The sequence below is a fragment of the Gobius niger genome, assembly GCF_951799975.1.
Source record: "Gobius niger genome assembly, chromosome: 20".
Taxonomy (NCBI): Eukaryota; Metazoa; Chordata; class Actinopteri; order Gobiiformes; family Gobiidae; genus Gobius; species Gobius niger.
The window spans coordinates 15,800,097-15,814,311 of record NC_136871.1 but is presented as its reverse complement, the minus strand read 5'-3'; the positions used below and the strand labels follow the sequence as shown (position 1 = coordinate 15,814,311).

Sequence of the window (14,215 nt, the reverse complement as noted above, 5' to 3'; positions counted from 1 at the left end):
GACTTCTGAGCCTAAAACGCTTAAAGAGGCTTTGGTTGTAACTCCAATTGCATCTCTGAATCATCACACAGTGGAGACAAGCACGAGTTTATGATTTTACCCACGCCGTGCATCGGGAAATCTAACAGCCTTTTAAAACAAAACAGACAAACAACAACAAAAACAGACAACATGTCTCGGCTGTCGATTTAGAAGATGACGAAATATGATCTGTTTTTTCTTTTTCCCATTCCCATATAGTATCTTTGCACCACTAACAATCACTATTAAATACAAAGAAAGAAAGAAAAAAAAAAAACGCCATGATTACGTGTCTGTGTCTATAGAGTTTGGCATACTTGTTACCTGATACTTAGAGGGCAGCAGTGGTGAAATAAATTAGAATGAATGAGATGCGGTGCTTCTTGTTATGGAGCTCCAGGACACGGTGTCACACAACCTTGAATTCAACTGCTGTCAACAAAACACATTTGCATATTACACAGCCTTGAGTTATGGAATTACTTATGAGCTGCAGGAGTGAAAAGGTGCAGTGTGACTTACTGCCAGTGAATCAAGCCTTGCACCAAACCTCTCAATCACTCTGAAGTTATTGTAGTCTATTTCATGCAAGTTGAAGCATCAGTGAACAGAACTGAATACTTGCTAACCACTTAGTTTTTTTCTTGCAGTGAGTCGACAAATTGAGGTTTTTGCTTTATTCTACTCTCCAAACACTGCAGTCTTTAGGTATCATTGCTCTGTCCACGGCCAGTTAGACTTTCTATAATCTTCATGAAAATGGGATTCATGAAAACCTTCACAATATGGTTTAAAGGCGTCCTCAGCTGCTCCATCTTGCCGGACCGGAATGGTTGCATTCCCACATTGCATTGCTAGATTTGCCAACTTGGAAACATTGAGCTGACTTTTTCCCCGCAGAAGCAGGTGAGCACCTCACCTCCCTCACCTCACAGCGCACCCCACCACACCCCTGACCTAAACACAAACACGTGCAGGGCAGTTTTGGCTTGTTTACCCACGGGTAGGGCTGGGTACCTACTTGGTACAGACCGAAAAGCTCCGGTAGGGGACGGTATCGAAAAACCTTTTTTTTTCGGTGCTAATTTTCGGTACTTTTTCTCTCCAAACGTCAATAAATGATCTGCGGTGAGTCTAAAAAAGCCTGAACTCATGAGTAGCTTCAGTGCAAATGTTTTCTAAAGTGAAGCAAAGCTGTAACTTACAAACACTTTAATCATTATCAGAGATGGCAGAGCCGCGGTCTGAGCCAGGACCCAACCAGGATTTACAGAAAACTGGTTAAAAACTAGGACTAAACCAGCACTGAATGAGAAACTAGAGCTCTAGACAGAGAGAAAATTTGTGACAATACGGTAGTGACAACAAGAAACACATTGGCTATTTGCTTTTAGCAAAAGCCCCACATAACCAGAAGTTACGTGCTGTTGTTACTAAACTCCAGCTGCACCAAATGGCTGAAACGGAGCATTTGGGATCAAAGATCGTTTGTGGATAAAGTGAGCGCTCACTCTACATTAGCATTTTTTAGAACAATTATGGTAAATCTTTAGTCACAGAGTGAGCGCTCCCACTATGTAACAGAACTTTGATGTGTGGAGTGCTATCACTTTGTTGAACAGCGCAGTGTGTTTAGAAAGGTTTAGCTGAAAGAAAACGGTGTCCTGATGTGTTTCTGATCTGTCTCTGCAGCTCAGAAGGTAATAATGTCCTTTCTCTCTTTTTATCGCTGCTTAAGTGGGAATTCTGCACAACAAAATGAAGTTACAGGTGACGCAGCTGCGGCCTGTGTTCTTTCTGTTGTGCCGTTTTTGGAGTTTCTCCTGAACGATACTTTTTATACACATTATTTTAACTCAATTAAAATAACATTGGTATCGAAAAAAGTACCGTTAAAGGGGCTAGACGCAAGTTAGTCATTTTATGCTCACTACTGCCACCTCAGGTCATATGTGTAACTGCAGTTTCTATATTAAGTTCGTGCATGACGGCACTTCGGACCCGAATCAACAACTTTTTCAGTGACAGTGCAGGATTTTAGAGGCAGTTGTGGTGAATAGGTCTGGGCTCATTGTACACATTAGGACATGGCTGGAACATGTAGGGGGAGGAAAATACTTAGTTTTAACATTTTTAAACTCCGTATAGTCCCTTTAAGGCACCGGTACCGAAAAGCAGGTATTGTTAGGTAGTTAAGTAGTGGTATCGAGGAAACAATAAAACGGTACCCAGCCCTACCCACCGGTCCCATCAGACAAAAAAATGTCCTATAACTACAGATTTTATTAATGAAGCACTGGTTTCAATAATTAAAAAAAAAACATACAGTCCGCAACCCACCTTGTTTGCATTATTATCCTGTTAACCCCCACCTGAACCAAGCACATTTTTTCTCCAGTTAACCTTTCATCAAATCAAAAGAAAAGTGTCAATATAGATATATGACGAAAACAACAATGGAAATGCAACAAAAATGTGACAAAAAAGCAACAGGGAGAAAAAAAATGTGAAAAAGCCACAAAAACGCTATGAAAAAATGCACAAAAAAATGACATGCAAGTGACAAATAAGCGACAAAGAAGCAGCACAAGAGTGACAAAAACGGGACGAAAATGTGTCGAAACCGAGATAAAAAAGCAACGAAAAACGAGATGGCAACGTGACAAAAAAAGTTGCAATCAGTTTTGCAAGTCTTAGCTTTCAAATGAGGCTCCAGCAAGCTCTAGTCCAGAAGCTTTAAGATTTGGGTGAAGCCAAAAATGCCCTCGGTAAGAGGTTAATATAAATATATTCCATACATGTTTCTATTATAACGGCCTCTATTGTCTAAAGCAGATCTGAGCACATGTACTGAGTAAGGTCTTTGTTTGTGTGTAACTGAAAGTGCCTCTGTCACTGGGATTAATCAGTGCCTGGAGCAGTTACATTAGCCTCTGATTGTCCTGCCTCCACTTGCACTGAATCAAAGAGAACCAGGCTGTAGTCCAGTCACATACACCTTTTTAGTCCAGTCATCTGGCTCATTTGACACTGATCATGGGGATAATTACACTCCTGGGGGCCCATTGGCCAGTTGTACTCTAAAAACATCTCCAAAGATACGGCAAAAAGAAGAAGGAGTGTGGATGTGTCTGAGAATGAAGTGTGTGAGCTTCGAAAGGTTGCACTTGGCCACTTGTGAGGGAATAGGAATAAAGCTCGAGTCCCAGCAGCTGCAGTTTAGTCAAGGTGCTGTCAGACTGAAGGACTGTTCGGGAGGAGAGGTGAGCTCACAGGGCGTAAGGCTCATCCTGCATTTTCAAAGGCAGTCATGGCACATGCATGCACATCTTTTCCCTTTGCAGTTATTAATACGAAAAAAAAAAAACTCCAACCAAGAGAAAGCTTGAACTAAAAACATACACTAACTGATCATTTTAAGTTATATAAAAGTTGACTATATTTCTATCTTCAAATCAATGAGTTGGTATTGCACAGAGTCGTTTTGTTGTGTGTCCAGGGAGTATTTTAAAAAGTGAAAACAGCAGAAAAGCCAAGATATATAAGAAGTCACAAGCCCTAACGTATCCCTGACAACACACAGGCTCATGTGGTCACAGGAGATCAGCCCCGCACTCCCAGTCACACATATCCTGTAAAAGCAGCCCCTCAGTTTAATCCTGACTTATGGCATTCCACATGTGAAAGGGGATGACAGAGCGCTCCCCTGACACTGACCGGCCCCACTGTGGCTCTCTTTGTGGGGGCCAGCCCTCCGCGCGTCTGTGGCAAATCTGCCCTCTCGCACGGCACACTGGTGAAAGGCGATTTCCGTAATCCGCCAGTGTAAACCTCGCTCGACAAATGGGCGTGAGGGGCTTGTGTGGGGGCAGGCCGGTGTCAGTGTGAGTGTGCGAAGAAATGCTACTAAAAGCTGTCTGTCTGCCACAGAGACTGATAACAGGCAGCCTCAGAGGACGTTCACAGAGAAGCCGCAGAAGAAACTGACTTTTTATGCCTTTCATGTTGCTACAAAATATAATCTTATTACATTTTAATTAAAGGCACATTTTTTTGTAAAAGTAGTGAAATTCATGTTGTCCTCCTTCAGTATGTTGTATTTGCAGAATAAATGTGTAAGGAATGTTGGGAAGGAATATGGACCAGAAAAAAAAAGAAATCCTTTGTTCCAGTCCAGGTAGGAACAGTGCTGATGTACCGACAGCCAAAGGACAGCGTCCTGGGTAATCCACACATCTGTTCTACTGAGACCAACCATAGGGATGAGCATTTTCTGAGCAATCATCTGTCGACCTGCAGGTGCCTAAAGGTGTAGCTGACAGATCACCCTGCATCACCACCTAAACGGGGGCGAGAGAAGAGTTGTTCGCCTGCCGGGCGCTTGATATAACATTCCAGCGTCTCCAGACCTTGCACTGGATAATGGCCTGTGTTGTCTGGCCTTATCTGAGCAGAGCTGGTCATGTTTTATCTGGAGCTGGCCACAGATGGTTGGTCCATACAAGTACATGATGATACAACATTCATGTTGTGACCAGGGTGTTTCTTTTAAAACACAACTATGCTTGTCAGTTGTCACTGCAAATGCTAATCAAATATAGAAAACTTTGGCCTGTGATTTCACACACCGATATTACTGACATGTGATGACCTTCCTCCATGCCACATGTTTTACAGAATATCAAAATCAAAAAGGTAATGCAAATGACTGCAGAAAAGGAAAGTCAAAACATACAAATAAAATAAATAACAAATAATGATAATAATGATCATACGAGGGCATCAGTTCTACCATTTATTACTGTAAGAGACTTATACTGTACATGGACATTATTCATTATTAAAGGAACAAAATTGGGGTTTACAATGAGAAATCTACATTTATGTTTATAAAATTTACTGACAATTATGAAATTATTATATCTTTTTTTCTTTTTTTTCTTTCATATCACGTAATTCAATATGTAATGTAATCGTCTAACGGCACATTATATAAATCATCCTAACATTTCTTCACATTACTGCATTCAAAACATAAATGTTCCCGATATTCAATACCAATTTGGCAAAACTGATATATGTTATCTTGAAAGTATCTAATTCTTCCTACATTGGTATTTGTCATTAATGGTTTTAAAGTGCACTTGATGAGATGATAGAAAGAAGTATCTGGATCTTATTATGGAATTATTATTTTTTTTCCAAGTTGGAGACAATATCTTCAAAACTTTCAGTTTTCAATTAAGATCTTAAATTATTACATGTTGCTCAAAGAAGCTATAATCTCTAATAAATAAAGGAGATGATGCAAGTAGAATATGTAATTTTATTATGTTTAGTAGAGCGGAAGGTATAGCTTTAAGCAACATGAACACATGAACTCACCAATTTTAGCTTCACTTCAGGGGCTGCCAGTGCGATTTAGAGTTGATTTGAAAACAAAAAACTTTTACATGTTTAAATGGCCTGGCCCCCTCTCCTGATTTGCCCCTATGTCCCCTTGTCATGGTCTCAGGTCAGCAGATCAGCTGCAGCTTGTGGTCCCACCAACTAAAAGGAACCTTTCCGGGGACCATGCTTTTTCTGTTGCTGCTCTAAAGCTGTGAAACACGTTGCCTCCAGAGATTAGACAAGCTCAGTCTTTTCCTGGGTTTAAATCCCTTTTGAAAACGCACCTTTTCTCGCAGGCTTTCAATCGCTAAGTGAGCTGTGTTTCGAGCTCCTACGTTGTTGCATTACTGAATTTGTCTTTGTCTTTTATTTTGGGCTTTATTTTGTTGTATTCACCGCACTTCACATCTTGTGTTAAGACTGTTTATTCATTTTTCCTTGATTTATGATGTGTCTACAGCGCTTTGGCCAACTGGTAAGTGCTTTATCAATAAAGTTGGTATGGTAAGTAAAGAACATATGTTGTATGAGTGCATTCGAGGTTGAATCTATTTCTGAATTCATCAAATCATCACTATCCATTAAATGAACTATAGGCTATATGCACAGTTTCCTCACGTGACGTCTTCCTGGACAGTCAGCCAGACGCTGGACTTCCTGTCAGCGATCGTTTACATTCACAATTAGCAGGTTCCCACACAAATAAAGAGATAGCTCAGGATCTGGTTAAGGACAACGAGTTACTGATGGACAGTCACAGAAACGTATTACAAACATCATGTTCGCTGTGAATCCAGCACCCAAAGGAAACGCCAGCTGTCGTAAGGTAGGAGCTTTTATCTTAGAGCTAAAGGCTAGTGTTGAAAAATGATAATATAACATGTAAACAAGTAAATATTATTAAACTACTAACAGGACGATTCTTTTTTGCGCAGGCTCGTTCAAAACTTTGCACTAGTTTTATTTTTTATTTTGTTAGCCGCGTTAGCCTCAAGACAAAAACATCCACTGTTATGAACACAGGGTTTCCTCCAGTGAAGTCGTTACGCCTCATGTAATATTTTTTAACCTGCTCCAGTCACATCATAACATTTACTTGCTGTCCTTTACCAAATCTTGAGCTATTGCTTCATTTCTGTGGGACCTGCTAATTTTTAATGGGAAGAGATAACGGACAGGAAGGACAGTGTCTGGCTGACTGTCCAGGTGGAAATCACTTGGGGTCACTGTGCATATAGCCCATTGCCACATGTTTAAAGGGGCTAGATGCAAGTTAGCCATTTTATACTCACTACTGCCACCTCAGGTCATACGTGTAACTGCAGCTTCTATATTAAGCTCGTGCATGACGGCACTTCGGACCAATCTTCGCACAAATTAAGACCTTTTTGAGTGACAGTGCAGGATTTTAGAGGCAGTTTGGGTGAATAGGTCTGGGCTCATTCTACACCTTAGGACATTATTGGAACATGTAGGGGGAGGAAAATACTTAATTTAAACATTTTTACACTCTATATAGTCCCTTTAAAGAAGGCGTGAGGATAAACGTTACATGTTTTAAAAATGAAATTGTGCACATTTTAAAGGAATTATTAGTAATAATTAGTTACTGAAAATACTTTCTTATGAAACCAATATTTGTCTGATGGATCCATAGCACAGAGCTGTTATTATTATTAGGCTAAGGATTACTGCTTTTGCTCAAAGAAATAATCCTTTAATGATTAATTAGTCTGTTTATGGTTCTAATGACAATCAGTAGTATATTGGGAAAAATAATTGAAAGGTGACCTGCCCCATACTCAATACAACTAATTTTATGTCCACTTTTATTACTCCTTACAAATCTCCTCTAGGCCCATTAATTCCCTATTGCTCCTCTGTTCATGTCCATAAAATCTCAAATGTTCCCTTGAGCTGTCTCTGTACCTTTGGTTTTAAGGAAACGTACATTATATTTGGGATGGGAATTCATAAATATAATCACAGCCACTGCATGTATGGGGAAAAAATAAACGATAATTTTATGCTTGCAAACTTCCTTGGTTGGTCAATGTTTTGAGCTCACCGGCCCTTTTCACAATGTCACAGACTATTTTCCATGCATATCAACCACTCCAATCCTTTCAGGGGAGACACATTATGAACGGTGTGAATCAAAGCTTTGGAAGCAGGATGATAGTAGCTGCCACTCACCCTGACAAGCATGTGAGGAAAGGGTCCGCGGGAGTTTTCAGGCACATTGATTGGTGGGATGACCCAGTCTCTTTTCTGTCTACGCAGCCCATTGGCCACCGAGCTCCTCTGATGTTTCCGTGGGAACCGGATCACTCTGGGCTGGGACTCCCACATTCTTGACAGCATCTCTTCTATTCCAACCTGAACAGACAGAAGGGAAAGACATCCAAACATGTCATATCACAGCTTCATGCCTCTCGCTGCAAGTGGAATAAGCTCCTTTCATTTCAAAAGTCTAGAGCGACAGGTTGAAAGATGAAGCTATTAAGTTTGGTGCAGTGTCACATATTTCACGAAAGAAATTCACAGAGAAATTGTACGTGTCATGGCAACAGTAGAGCCATTTGGGAGAGACATGCAGACGATACTGTAAGCGAGAAAACATTTCAGTAAATTGTTCTGCACTCTGCATAGTGTGAAAAAGGTCAGCTAGATATTTGGCTTGACCAAGATATTCTTGTGGATCTGGATAAGTGTCCTGGCTCACTCCTGTTTGCACCTACAGTAATAGCACCATATATAACTCGACATTATCATCATATACAGCCTTTTGAAATATGTCCTGACTTTTGAATTAACTATGCTTTGTGCCCGCAGAGTGTGTTCAGGCTCAGGATATTCTGTAAAATGAGGCTTAGGTGTTATGTAAAACGGCATGGGTGCTGTCTTCGGCAGCTCTTCTTTGGTGTTCGCCTGTAAGACGCCTGTATTTCTGTAATCCAACTAATCCTATTGTCACTCCTGCTCAGTGCACAGGCATACACACACACACACACACACACACACACACACACACACACACACACACACACACACACACACACACACACACACACACACACACACACTTGGCACGTGCCTGTGTCACCTGCAGCACAGCGGCTCATCTCACCTGCAAGAGGCACACACCATATCCATATCCACCTGCTCAGTGTAACTCCTCTCATGGATTTGGCCTCAAAGATAGATAATAATAATAATAATAGATAGTGTGGGGATGTGCACATTGATTTTCTAACATTTTCAAACATTTCCAGAAAAAAAGCCCAGAAAATATGCTTTGTTTGGTTGTTGAAAAGCAAGATCAATAATACCTGTCATGGCAACGTGTAAACAAGCAGCAACCTCCCTCTCTCTCGGTACAGCAGATTTTTTTGGCCTTTTTCTGCAAGCTGCAATTGTGGTTTCTGTTCCTCACTGTTTTGCTAGATGCTTTTGTACATCTTTTCTTTGCTTTGGGATTGGTGCATTTTGTGTTTACTGCAGAGAGTCCATAATGGTTCTTAAGAAAGTAGTTTTTTAAAAGTCAAACAGCTAGCTTATGAGTTAAAGACATTTGAGACCTACAAAGTTCTTTTTCTGAAACACTGAAGAGGCACAAAGAGCCCTCACACCTGCAGCACAGTGGAGGCGTCACAAGAGGTGCTACATGAAACAAGGAAGGGACAAACGAGGAGGTAGCCGGGCAAGACTCAAAGCTAAGCCACACATGCCTCCTGTCCCTACTATTGTTCCGGCTAATGGACGTTCACTGAAGAATAAAACAGTTTAACTGCTAAGCTCTTCCCATAAGATGCTGAAAAACTGTTGTGGAGCGGAGGGAGCTGCGCAGGAAGAAGAGGAAGGAGCTGATCAGTGCAGGACACCACGCTCTGAAACAGGGACAAACCCAGGAGGCGCTGCACTGTTTCAGAGCATCAGAGGCGACTGAAGGCAACCAGCCAGGTTTCCTCCCGGTGCTACGGTTTCCACTCTCTCCAAAAACATGGCCCACAGTGGCAGCACACAGTAAGCACTTACTTACGTGCTAAGTCTTCCTCAGTGCTTTGATATGACAGGCATATATTAGCCAACAAATAAAGTACCATTATTTCACATTATTTTTCTAAATATAAATTAGTATGTAGTACTCTATTGCTGTGATTCTCAAAACTTTCCATCAAAGTACCACTTCACAAGATCAAATCAGGGCTAAAAAGTGAAATAGATCTAAAATAGACCAATCCATGTCTTAAGTGGAAAAAATATTCAATGTGTTACTGAAGCATAACTGAAATTAATTCTATTAAATTTAACTTGGGCGTGCGGTAGCGCAGTGGTTAGTGCCTCCGCTTCACAGCTAGAAGCGGAGGAACCGGGTTCGATTCCCACCAGGACAGGGTCTTTCTGTGTGGAGTTTGCATGTTCTCCCCGTGTCTGCGTAGGTTTCCTCCAGGTACTCCGGTTTCCCCTACCACTAAAAACATGTGCAATAGGTGAATCCTCCAGCCAGGTGATTGTGACCATCAGCCTGGCACCACATCATGGAGATGGGTCCCCGGGCGCGGCACTGCCGTCGACCACTGCTCCTTACGGGTTTGCCCTAGCGGCATTGAAGGATGGGTTAAATGCAGAGGACAAATTTCCCTACGGGGACAATAAAGTAAACAAACAAACAACAAACAAACAAACTTAAGCCCACCAGTAGCCTTTGTATCACAGTCTGAGAACAGCTGCTTTAATGGTCATATGCAGACACGTGATTACTGAAGGATCCATGCTGAGGGCAAATCATGTGACGCCAATCTTAGCCTATCGACCCATGCGACTGATACAGCAAGGCGTGGTTTCATCCCATTTCGATCGCCAATTATCCAATCCCCAAAAGTGACATCATACACATTTAACCGATTGGCAACTGCGAGCACTAAACAGCAAAAGAGCAACACATAAAACTTTTTCTTCTGCATCACCTGTTTGTGCTCATCACACAGCTCATGGAGTTGGACCACGAGCTCTACAGGCCCAACGGAGGCCATGATTTATCTAAGCACAGAGAAGATGGGTGAGGGGAAACACAAGTGTCTGTTTGAAGGACAGATAGAGGACCAGATGTGTCTCAGTGATAAAATAAGTCTGATTGTAGCCGCACTCATCCAGAACACTCCCAGGTACCAGCTGGCACCAGGAGGCAGAGACAGAGCCAGGCCTGGCAGGTGGGCACCCCCTGTGTTGTGTACTCATGGATTTATGGAAGGAGAGGCCGAACAAATAAACATGGCAAAACAAACACTCTACAACTGAATCTAAGCAATTCCGACATTTCCCCCTCGACATCGACACGTGAAATGCTTGAAAGAGGATAGCCACAAGGTGTTTACCAGAAAACTTTAAACCAGCCAAAATTACAATTAATATTTTGATGACAGCCAGCAAGCATGTAATTGTTGAGTCTGAAATTGAACCAATTTGCATAGGCATTTACAGTCTAGTTGAGAAATGTATTTCTTTGAAGCAACCAAATTCGCAATTGGTCTGGCCTTCGAGGGCAGTTCAAAAACCCAATGTGGCCCTCGCATCAAAAAGTTTGCCCATATCTGCTCTAATCCTTCCTGCTGTGGCCTGTTTCATTTCCTCCTCAGCCCTCCATGTTTGTATCCTGTGCGCTTTCACTCATCTTAGTGGTTTTTCACAACAACACGGATGGGCAAAGTTGTCATACACAGGCATGTCCAATTTTTTACTTTTATTTTTATTTTTTGGGAGCGGCCCAGTGGTGTGGGATTTAGTTCATGCTTGGCTGACATCAGGGCCGGACAAGTCTTTAAGGTATAGGCTCATTTTTAATTGGTAATTGAACACTTGACACACATTTCAGCATTCAGTTTAATTGTTCTTTTTCCATATTTGGCATACATTTGTACATACATACAAATACACATCAAATATTTAATGTGATCAATACGTGTTAGGTTTGTATGTCTTCAAACCTGTCATATTAATCTTCTTCATATTACACATTATACATCCATCCATCCATCCATCCATCCATCCATCCATCCATCCATCCATCCATCCATCCATCCATTTTCTTCCACTTTTCCGTTGCTGGGTCGTTGGGGCAGCTGCTATATCACATTGCACCAGCCCCTTATGGTTCCTCCAGCAGGTAGTGGGTCCACGGAAGGACGGCCTCATGGTTCTAACCGGGTCTGTTGGTCTCTCATAATAATAATAATTGGACCTTTGTTCATTTATGCAAGAGAAGACGCTGTCCCTTTTGTGTCTATAGTATTTTTAGGGTTCAAAGCTCAGAATCCTTAAAAAAAAGGTACAAGACTGATACATTTGGGGTGCTATTTAGGTGCTATTTTAAGCACAAATGTCATACACCCAATATGAGACGCCATAATTTTCCAAACAAATCTATGGAGAAAGTGACAATGGTGGAATGCAAAAATTAAACATCGTAAAGTGAAAATTGGACATTTTTTCCCCCAGCAGTGTCTTAGGAAATCACCATGAGACCAAAGAGACTTCCTTGTTGACAATGACAATCGTATTCAGACAGAGATTTTTCTTTAAATGTCATAGTTTTGAATTGGTGAGTTCTGACAATGAAAAGCAAGAATGTTTTGTGTGCCAATCCGCCTGGCACAACAACAACTCATCACAACAAGGTGAAGGAATCTGATTGGTCCAACTGCCTAAGAAGCGCTGCCAGAATGGTAATGCAGAAGAAGAAAAGGCATACTGGCTGAAAAAGAGTGAGGCACGCTGTGAGAAGAGCGTTTTGGAGACGTTTTTACTTGTCACTTGCAAACGCTGTGGCAGATGAAGGCTGCTGGCACGCAGACAAAAATGAAACATTGACAAAGGGAGATGCGATCATTGAAATACCAGAAGACGTGGTGCTGATTAGGGCTCCGGGACTTGTCCTTACAGCTGTGAACGTGCACGCGTGGGAAGTCATGCGTGTGACTTGTACATGCACATATGTTGAGTAGATGTGACACGCTGCACTCAGACATGTCTCCTATTGTGAAGGGGGGCGAGTACATGACAGGAGTCAGTTAGCGGCTCCCCTGTGAGACCCAGAGCCACAGGCGCGCAGGGCCAGGTGGCAGCACTCGGCTCCCAGGCAGAGAGCACTCTGTGGGGCCGCAACAACGCCAACTCCCCCCTGAACCCTGGAGCTGACATCTGGAGATTAGCTTTGTGTATAAACAGTATACCGTAGGTGTTTTTTTTCTTTTTATTCTGATAAGGCTGTCAACTCAATATATGCTTCATAACAGTTTGCTACGATTTAAAGGAGCTATATCATGGTATTTTAGCCATTCCAAAGTTAAGTATAGGCATTTATATGATATATTGTACCTCTACCACTATGGAGCACTCATTTTTGTGATAAATGTAAGTGTTTTCTGGAGGTATTTTTCAAACTCGGAAGACACAACGCTTCGATTCAGTTAACTCCACCCCCTCTCTCCGCACATACAACGTTACCGTAATATAAATAAATAGACGTCACGTGGGGAAACTGTGCATATAGCCTATAAGTGAAGTTACTTCACGATGCAGTTATACGGAGTTGACATCTGCAACACAGCTTCATAAATGGCTAACACACATGCTAATATGCTAATACACAAGCTAACCCGCGTTTGGATTGACTCACCACTCTGGTCCATCGCTGTTTACATTATGGAACTCGCGTTGGTTATAAAAGTTAATCCACTTTGACTCTGGCGAAGGTTCACCAAACATCCATCAGTGACAATCACAGAAAAACACTATTTTGGCTGATAGTCGCTGAATCCCGGAGAAAAAAACAGCTGAGTGGCCTCTTCCTGAAAATGGTTGAATAAACTCCGTAGCCAAACGCGCTTCTTTTTCTCCGTGACATTATTGTTAGGTAAGAATAAAGAACAGGTGTGTCCAGAATAGGTAACGAGCTCCATCTTCACAGCTGCAGCGCAAACATGACGTCTGTTCAGACACTCAGGGATGTGTTTGTTTTGGCCACAGTTGACCTGGAAGCACCTCGGGCACATCCTTTTTAATTTTTAATTTATTTATTTTTTTCACTCTTACGACAGAAATAATGAAAACGCTGTTTTACAAATTAAAATCAGGCCGTAAGCATAGAATTAAGACATTACATTACAGACGTCGAGCACTTCCGTTCCGCTGTGACGACACAACAGAGCAGGTCAGTCGTTCACCAGGAGAGGGAGGAGCAGCTGCTCAGAGAGCAGGATTCAGGAGGATTACTGAGAGCTGCGTGAATGAAACCACAAACCACTCTGGGGGTGTTTTTGATAAGGAAATAACATAACAACATGGCTAAAAGCTCCAAAAAGTCGATTTTGCATGATATAGGACCTTTAAAACATGAAAAAGTGATTTCTGAACATTTAGCACATAAGATGGACAGTGTCTCAACAGAGTAGTTTACTTTAGTCAGGGACCATGTATTCGAGCACATTTTCTCCAATTTGTCATTGCCCAATTAAACAAAAAACATCAAAATAGCAACAAAAACGAGAAACGATAAAAACATTTAGATCAGTTTTGTAGGTCTTAGCTTTCAAATGAGGCATTACACTGGCCTATAGGCTGTGAGCTGCAGTCGAGATTTTAGATTTGGGTAACCCAAACTGAGAAAATGTTTAGGTTACTACTCGGTTAAGGCGAGGGTTAATGGGTTCAACTTTAAACAGAAAAGATAGCAAAAAAAAAAAAATCCAATTAATGTGAAACAATTCATTTTAAAGCGCAAACAAATAACAATAATGCGCCT

General features: G+C 41.6%; 1 protein-coding gene across 2 annotated transcripts in view; it reads right to left on the bottom strand.

Annotated features, from left to right (window-relative positions):
- The window catches only part of cdh4 (cadherin 4, type 1, R-cadherin (retinal)), a 268,278-nt gene that overhangs the window by 85,848 nt on the left and 168,215 nt on the right, over positions 1-14,215 (bottom strand). For both annotated transcript variants that reach the window (XM_079578250.1, XM_079578251.1), the window contains exon 5: positions 7,609-7,791. In XM_079578250.1, coding sequence (XP_079434376.1) covers positions 7,609-7,791 — 183 coding nt within the window. The remainder of the gene's footprint in view (positions 1-7,608; positions 7,792-14,215) is intronic.